Source organism: Ceratotherium simum, chromosome 22, assembly GCF_057802395.1.
Source record: "Ceratotherium simum simum isolate JZ-2026a chromosome 22, ASM5780239v1, whole genome shotgun sequence".
Taxonomy (NCBI): domain Eukaryota; kingdom Metazoa; phylum Chordata; class Mammalia; order Perissodactyla; family Rhinocerotidae; genus Ceratotherium; species Ceratotherium simum.
Window position 1 is genome coordinate 35,608,261 of NC_141921.1, and position 8,665 is coordinate 35,616,925.

The following is an 8,665-nucleotide window of genomic DNA, read 5'->3' on the forward strand; positions in this document are numbered from 1 at the left end:
CTGCCAGCTGGAGCTGAGTTTCCCAGGAGGCAGGTAGTTGGTCTCCTCTCCTCCGCTGTGTACCCCTACCCTCCCCCTGGCTGGCCACTGGGCAAGGGACCACATGTCTGTGCCCCCCAGGATCAGCACCTCCTCCCTCCCATAGGCATCCCGGGGGCCCAGCTGGGGCACAGTACCGCTGGGGTGGATGACAATCTCCACGGGACGGTCGAAGCTGTGCCTGTTAGCCAACGTGATAATAATGCTCTTGGCCGAGCACGCAGATGGGGCAGCATCGGCTCGGATCTCGTGGGTGGGACTCTCCACTCCTGAGAGGCACAGAAAGGCGGGATAGACTCAGAAGCTCTGGGAGAGATAGGGGCTCGATGGGGGTGGTCCCGAGACCCAAGCCAGAGATGACTGGCACTCCAGCCCCATCAGGGGCTCCTGCCCTGCTGTGTAACCACAGACAGGCCTCCTCAATTTCCCCATCTGCCAAATGGGGGCTTAGGTGGTATCAAATGGTTCTTTCTGCTCTGACCTCAGGATCCAGTGGGGGTCAAAGGAGTTGCTTCCTCATAGGGACCATAAAGATAGAGAGAGTTCACACTCCATCAGTGGGCGCTCCACTGTGTTGGAATGCCTCCTGTGTTGGAATGTCATGTTGCTCTGGGAGAACACTCGTTGACAAGAAACCATATCCTAGTGTCCTTTTAAAATCTTGAGTGAATTGGGGAGGGGAACCATCAGAACAATGGTTCCCAACTCTGGCTGCACGTTAGAACCACCTGGGAGCTTTTAAATAAATACTCAGGACACACCCTAGACCAATGTCATCAGAAGTTCTTGAGTGGGATCTAAGCAGCAGGATTTTGAAAGCTCCCCGGATGATTCTGCTCTGCAAGATGAGAACCAGGAAGCAGCTTTATGGCTGTGGCCTTTAGGAGAGGACCAGGAACCACCATGGGCCCATGCACCTTTCCCCAAGGAAGCCACTGAGGTGGAGATGGGGACAGCCTTGAGACCTGTCCTTGGGCGGGGCTCATCTTTGGGCTGTGCGTTGGGGAGCAGGAAATGGGGGTCCATAAAGCTCTGTGTGCTTCAGGTGATCTTCCTTTTGGGTTGATCAGTTTCCCCGCCCTCCCCTCCCTCTCTATCCCTGGCAGCTTTGGGCCTGGAGCCCTCCCCACCCCGGGGCCTTGCGTCTTCTTTTTGGCCCTTATCTGAGCTCCCTCTCACCTGCGAGCAGGCACGGCCCGCGGATCTCCAGCTGGAAGTTGAACTCATATTCCATGGGGTTGGACACATCGGTGTCCAGGAGAGTTGCCAGGCACAACTTGTTCCAGGAGTCCAGCGCTGGGGTGCCAAAGCAATGCCTGTCTTTGCTGGGAAGGGGGACGAGAGGAGGAACAGGAGGCGGGCAGCCAGGGCCGAGGCAGGGGGCCAGCATGCGAAGACATGGAGAGGACGGTGAGTCCCAGGCAGCCCTGGCACCCCTGCAGCCCAGACTGAAAGTGGCTGAGGAACTTCCTCCCACCCCAGACCCTTAATCTTCCACTCAATCTGACCCCGGGGAGAGCCTGGCTTCAGACACAAGGCACAGCTACCTACGAAGGATGGGCCGCTGCAAGGCATGGTGCTCCACGGCATCAGCTCACATTGTTCTCACCACGGGCCCCAGAAGAAGACATCGGGGCCCCACTGCCCCCATCTCCCACATGGGGAATCCGAGGCTCAGCAAGATGAGGCCTCAGTTCCCCCAACCAGGACCTGGCAGAGCGTGCGTCCTTGCCCAGGTCTGTCTGTGATGCACTACCTCACACCACTTCTTGCGTCCCTGCTCTCTCTCTGTGAGCTGGGAGCCCTTGCACAAGCCACTTCTCCTCTAAGTCTTGGTTTTCTCATCCATTAAATGGGATAATAATGACACAGTTGTCTTGAGCGAGGCTTAGCAAAGTGTCTCACCTGCTGAAGGCTCGTTTCTGGGCCCTTTTTCTGCGTCATCCCCTGCTCTGTCTCTGGTCCTGCTCCATTCCCCTCCCCTCCCCCAGCACACCCTCTAAGGTCTTTGATATATGTCCTTAATATGCACATATCCTTGTAAAATACACGGTGGCATGGGGTTGTGAATGTGTTTTAAACTGAAAAGATTGCATTGTATTATGAATCTCATTCAATCGCTTCCTTTTTTTCACTCAACGCTGTGTTTTTAGGCTCTGTCCAGGGCTGCAACCCCGAGTCTTTGCTGCGGACACGGTATCGTTTGGGGGCACCCGTTACGTTGTACTTATTTGTTGCTGCCTCCACCCCACTGTGTCCACAGATACCACCACCGTGAAGATCCTCACCCGTGTCCCCTTGGACTTATGACAGGGTTCTCTGGGATCCCCGGGTCACAGGGCACACATCGACTATTGCCAGATTGCTCTCCAGGGTGGCTGGCCTAGTTTCCACTCCCACCAGCAGTGAACAAGAGTTTCCTTCTCGCCTCATCCTCACTAACACTTGGCGTTATCTATTTTCTTATTTTTTCTCGTGTCACTCTATCTGAGCAGCTTTCAGGTCCAAACGGATCTGAGGCAGGCTTCCCCCAAGACTGCCTCTGCTAACCCCACCTGCTGGGATGGGCAGGAATAAGCTTATCAGGGCCTCTTGTTCTCTGATCCACCAAAGTCTTGAATGTCCCAGCTCTGCTAGGCCATGCCTCTCAAATGCATGAGGTTTGGCGCCCATGGAAGCACTTATAAAGACGACACCCAAACTGGTGTTTCGTGGTCTGAGACTGGCTGGTGCTGCCAGCTTCTCTGCTGTGCCAACAAGTGTCCTCACCCTGGGCTTCAATGTCCTACAGGATCTGAGTCCCTACCACCCCTCTGACTTCTCTCCTTCCCTCTCCCACTCTGCTATCAACATACTAGCCTTCCTGTTGCTGCTCAAGCACACCAAGCCTGCTACTGCCTCAGGGCCTTTGCACTTACTGCTCCCTCTGCCCTCTGCCCAGAATGTTCTTTCTCCAGAATATTTCCTTGGCTTGCTCCTTTCATTCAGATCAGGCCTCACGTGTTGCCTAAGCCCCGTCTATTCTAGCTAAAATAGCACCCACCCCACCCTGTCCCTCTCTAGCCTCTGTAGCATTGATCTTCATAGAACTCATCACTTAGCATATTACTTGTTTATGGGCTTATTTCTTTACTGTCTGTCTGCCCCATTAGAATGCCAGCCCCTCGAGGGCAGGGACCTTATCTGTCTAGTTGCCTGCTGTATTCCCAACACCCCAACAGTGCCCGGCACAGAGAGGGTGTTTAATTACTATTCGTGGAGACTGAGGAGTGCCCTCCAGGCTGGCCCCACGAGGGAGGCTGCAATAACCCTTCCTCCCAGCTCGGCCTGAGATCAGCACTTTAATGGTGGTGTCCAGGAGTCTGCTGACAGTGTCCCGTGTCCCAGTGGGCACCTGCTCCCAGCTGTCCCCGGAGCCCTACCAGTGTATGTATCAGACCCCTGGAGACACACGGCACATCCTCCCAGATTTCAGCTTGGCTCAAAGATTTGAGGTGAGAGTTGGGGTGTGGGGAGTTAAGTAGTTTAACTAGCAATTAATTTCAAGTGTTATTTTTGTACCAAAATGGCGCTAAGATGCTGTGGAATAGATTTTAAAAATTCACAAGTGAATGAGAAAATACAAGACTTCAAAAGACATCCCCGTATGCAGCAGGCTACTTAAAAAGGCTGTCCTCTCTCCCTGCAGAAGAAACGCTCATTCTGGTCCTCAGGCAGGGAAATGGGAGGAGCCCTGATCTCAGCTACAGGTGCCTCCTTTCCCTCCTTGCCCACCAGGAGGGTACTGGGCCTGCTGTCTTCCCCACTCTGCCCTGCTGAAAACCCTTTTAATGGCTCCTTGTTGCTTTTGGGAGAAATTCAGAGTTGGCCGGGGCGACAGGGCATCCTGTGTCTTTGCAGCCTCATCTCATGCCACCTGTGCTTCAGTTCCTCTCTGGGGCCCTGTCTTGCTACCTCAGGGCCTTTGCCCCTGCTGTTTTCACCGACAGGAACACTCCTGTCTGTGCCTAGGCCCCCCTCATCGCTCAGCTTTCAGCTAAAGTACCACTCCCCAGAGAAGCCTGGCCCCCCAGGTTGAGTCCTCCTTTTATACTCTTAGTTCAATGAACTTCTCCTTTACTGCTGTTTTACATAATTAATTATGCATGCAAGTACATAAACAGTTCCCCACTAGTTGTCAGTTGGATAACCATCTCTCCCACCAAGTTCCACAAAGGCAAGAGCCACGTTGGTTTCATGCCCTCTGTATCCCAACAGCCAGCCCAGGGTCCAGCACAGGGAAGGTAGTCAGAAAATCCCTCTCGAGTGCGTTACAAAATAAAGCTTTGGAAATTCTGGGCCCAAGCTGCCCAAATCCCAGCACTTCTGGCTAGTAGCCAAATAGGGCATTTCAGGGGGATTCTCAAGTGCTCTAAAAGTGAGCAGGGGAGGAGCAGCTATTCAGATGGTGGCCCCTATAGTGCTGAGCCTCACCATCTACTCCCTGTCTCCCCCGCCCCGCACCCCCCTGACTTCACCCCACCACCTCCCTGCAGCCCACTCGAGCCTTGGACCCTTGTCTGGCCAGGGCTCCTTACCCTCGGGCCTGTTGGTTGGAGGGGCCTGTGCTCTCGGTGCAGAACTGGGGCACGGTGGGGGCGCAGACGGCAGGCAGCAGGACCCGCACCGCCCCGCTGGGCAGTGTCGGGAGCTCCGAGGAGGTGCTGACGAATATGGTGACGTTCTCCATGGGGGCGATGGTCCCCAGGTTGACCACGAACAGGATCCGCTCCAAATCCTCGTCTAAAGCCACCTTTCCTGATGTGTAGGAATGAGGGGTGACAGACACCCCCTCTTGCAGAATGTTTCCTAAGTGCCGGGCCTGGAGTCAGGGGCTGTGCATGTATTATCTCTGGCTCCCTCTAAGTTTGCTGTGCGGTAGGTTTGAGGAGCCCATTTTACAGATGGGAAAACTGAGGCTCAGCATGGTGGTGCCACTTGCCCAAGTTAGTCAAAGAATTGAGCCAGAAACTGAACCTACGTGGGTCTGACGCCAGGCCCGTGTACCTCCCACTGTACCCTGCTGGGAGTGGGGGCTTGGACCCACAAACCCCCAACACAGGGTCACATCTCTATCTGCAGACTCTCTTTCCCCCAGTGTCACACCCAAGCACCCCCCACCTTTGGGATCCATGTTTTCTCATGCGCTCTCCTTTTATCTGAAAGGCCCACTCCCTCATCCCTACTTAGCCAGTCTTACCCCTCCATCCAACCCCTCCATGAAAACCTCCCTGGTATCCCATGTGGACTCTTCTTTCCCTCCTCTGGCGTTATCCAGACCTCTCTGGCACAGCCACCTGCCGCCTCCTTCCGTGGTTACTCCTAAGTATGTCTCAGCTGTTCTTCCGGGCTGCGAGTAGTCATAACAACTTGAGGGCAACTTCGCATCTTACATATGGCGAGTGCTCATTAAAATATTCTTGATCATCTTAATGATCGGGTGAACAAACTTCACCTTGATCGTAGATCCAATGGTAGGAATCTCTTACATCATATGATACTTGGTCTGGATTCAAGCCCTGGCTCTACACTAATGTGCTGTGTGACCTTGGGTCAGTCGTTCGCTCTCTCTGAGCCTCAGTATCCTCAATAGCCGGCATCAGTAGCCACGCTTTGAGTACTTACTCTGTACCAGGGACTGTGGTGAGTGTGCTGCAGGCATGCTCTCTGTTGAGATTTGGGTGTGTATAATTGTTAGTTCCATTTTGCAGATAAGGCTGAATTTCTTATCTAAGCTCACACCATTTGCAAGCAACAGGATAGGGAGTCAAATCCTGGTGTGACTCATTCCGCAACTTCTGAGCTTAAATGACCTGCTGTTCTGTTCTTTAGAGACATCTTAAAAATCCTTTCATTGCCTCCTTTGGTCCTTACCACGGTTTCGAGTGAGAACAGGAACAATTATCTCTATTTCACAGACATTAAAGAGAGGCTCAGAGAGGTTAATTATTGGCCTGAGGTCACACAGGATTCCTGACTCCTAGTTTAGTGCTCTCTCTACCCTATCCCATTGCTGCCATTTCAGTCTGCCTGAGACCCCAGCCAGGCCCAGGCCCTGCCACGGCCCTTCTGGCCTCCTTACCTGTGACAGCTGTGGCTCTGACGCGGGTGGCATCGAAGTGGCCACTCTCCATCTTGGCTTTGTCCTTGATCTGTACCGTCACAACGCGGTCGGCAATGATTGCCTCAAAGCCGATCACTGCGGTGTACTCGTCCAGTGGATACACAAAGAGGCCTGCCAGAGCAGGGCCAGCATCGCGGGGTGCTCCAGCCCCGCTCTGCGTGCCCCACCCCTGGGGAGGAACCTGAACCTTTGGCCTGCCAGATGGATGGACGGCAGTCACTGCCAGTTAGAGGATGCCGGAGGGGACTCAGGCTGGGACCCCGTGGCTCTGGGGCTGGGCACAGTAAGTGCAGCAGCAGATACTGTGTGAACAGTGGGGCAACAGGAAAAGGGACGACTGCTCCCCTGTCCCTGCCACCTTACTCTGCGGGCGCGTAAGGCCGGTGTGGCCAGGGCTTCTGATTTTCCGAGAGAGAGTGGAAATCCAGCTTTTTGTGTGACCTGATGTATGGGCCTAATAAAACACATCTGTGTGGTGGATTTGTCACCCGTGGCATCTAGGAGCTGGGGCCTTGGTGGAAGTAGACTAGGGTTCTCATCCGGGCCCTGCCCCCTTTCCTGGCCTGGTGACCTTGCATAAGACATTCAGCTTCTCTAAGCGTCACAGCCCCAACTGTAAAACGGGGATAATAGAGCCAAACTCATAGAGTTGTCACAAAAATGGAAAAAATAGCCATCACTTGTTAAGCTGTGTGGTCCAGAGTGTGTGCCCCACATTTTTATATCTTAGTGCTTCTCACATTTGAGTCCACGAATCATCTGGGGATGTTAAAAGCAGATTCTGATCCAGTAGGTCTGGGGCAGGGCCTGAGGTTCTGCATTTCTAACCAGCTCCTGAGTGATGCCGATGGCTCGGGGACCACACTCGGAGGATCAAGGTCGTGTCTCATTTGATCTGCCCACTAACACTGGGACAGCACAATGCGGGCTCCTGATGGGCCCTCCACAAACCCCGGCTTCCAGTACCTCTGAGCCTCAGTTTCCTCATCTATAAAATGGGGAAACTGGTTCTTTCTGCGTGCAGAAATCCACGGGACTGTCCCAAAGTTGTTGAGTAATTTAGTCTCCTGGGCCCCCAGTTCCATTTTAAGCCACCCTCTCTAGGTTTCCTTAAACAGAGGAACAGGGTCATTTACTCTGCCCGGGAGACTTCTGAGGGGAAGAGAGTTTCCCTGCAGGTTCCTTTTGGGAAGTGAAATGGTTTCAGAACCTCAGGTTGGGCTGGAGGGTGGTGCCCCAAGACATGTAGCTTGGGGGTTAGGAGGCCCCCACAGCTGCAACGAGAAGGAATCCAGCCACACAAGCCTTTACGCAGCACCCTCCTGGCCAGCCTTCCCGCTAACTCCCTCCCTCAGGTGGAAAGAGGAGTTTACAAAGAACTCTTGCAGGCGAAGGTCCCTCCACACTCCTGACGGCCCCACACTGATGATTCACTTTCGCAGAGTGTTTTTCATTGCACACTGTCCTTCCTCAGGCATTACCTCATCGGCTCCTCCCCTACCCTGGCGTCCAGACAGGCAGAGGAGCATCCTGATTTTGAGAAGGACAGTGGCTTCCCCCAAGGTCACAGGGACAAGAGCCAAGCCTAGGACTGGGAGCTCGTGTCTTCCACTGGGTCTTGATGCTCTCCTACTGTGAGGCTCCCTGGAGAAAGTGGAGGACTGGCCGTTTGACACAGGTGGGCGGGCCTTGTGGAACGTAAATAGTGCTGAGACAGTTGGCTGGGGCTGAGCCCAAACCTCGGCTCAAATCCTGACCTGACTTGCTGCTAGCTGTGAGCCCTAGATGAGGAAACTGAGGCCCAGAGAGGTTACATGACTTGCCCACGTCAACCGCTAGTCCATGTCAGGATGGGGATTCCATGTGCAGGAGGGGGTGGCCCTGGGGAAGCCCCAACAGGGGTCCTTACCCTGGAAGGGCTGGGCTTCCAGGTTGCCATAGGTGAGGGAGGCGGTGAGACCCAGGGCGTAACCACTGACGAAGGAGGTGACATCGGATGCAGTGAGGGGCAGGGCTGCCCCTGTGACCTGGTTCAGCAGACCCGGCATCCCGCTGGCTACTCAGCCCTCAGGGCCTGCAAGAGACAGGGAGGCAGGAAGTCGGGGAGGCTGCCCATCCATCCCCACCCAGCTCTCCCACTTTAGACCCAACAGGCAGTCAGAGCATCATTCTCTTCATTTCCCCCAGCACTTCCCAGTTAGGGACCCATGATCACTCTCAATGTCCCTGAGAAGAGAAGTGGTAATCCCATTTCTTCCCATTTCGCAGTAAAGAAACTGAGGCCTGAAGACGTGTGACCTGCCTGGATTCACTCAGTGGGTTGGAGCATAGTCATGGCTGGAGTCCAAGCAGGCTTGCATCCAACCTGAATCCCCCCGAAAGACAGTGCTCTCCTAACTGCAGACGGGAGTCTGGGGACGCGGGCTCTGACCCATCCCTTTGTCAAGCTCATCATCTCTGAGC

At 54.3% G+C, this 8,665-nt stretch overlaps 1 protein-coding gene across 4 annotated transcripts in view; it reads right to left on the bottom strand.

Moving 5' to 3' along the window:
* Window positions 1–8,250, bottom strand: part of VWA5B1 (von Willebrand factor A domain containing 5B1) — a 39,692-nt gene extending 31,442 nt beyond the window's left edge. For 2 of the 4 annotated variants that reach the window (XM_087445810.1, XM_087445809.1), the window contains exons 1-5: window positions 8,112–8,250; window positions 6,161–6,313; window positions 4,617–4,836; window positions 1,219–1,364; window positions 177–308 (exon numbers count right to left, since the gene is read on the bottom strand). In XM_087445810.1, coding sequence (XP_087301936.1) covers window positions 177–308; window positions 1,219–1,364; window positions 4,617–4,836; window positions 6,161–6,313; window positions 8,112–8,250 — 790 coding nt within the window. Of the gene's footprint in view, window positions 1–176; window positions 309–1,218; window positions 1,365–4,616; window positions 4,888–6,160; window positions 6,314–8,111 lie in introns of those variants that run through there. The other 2 variants (XM_087445808.1, XM_087445811.1) reach the window with 2 other exon arrangements.
* Window positions 8,251–8,665: the final 415 nt, after the last annotated feature.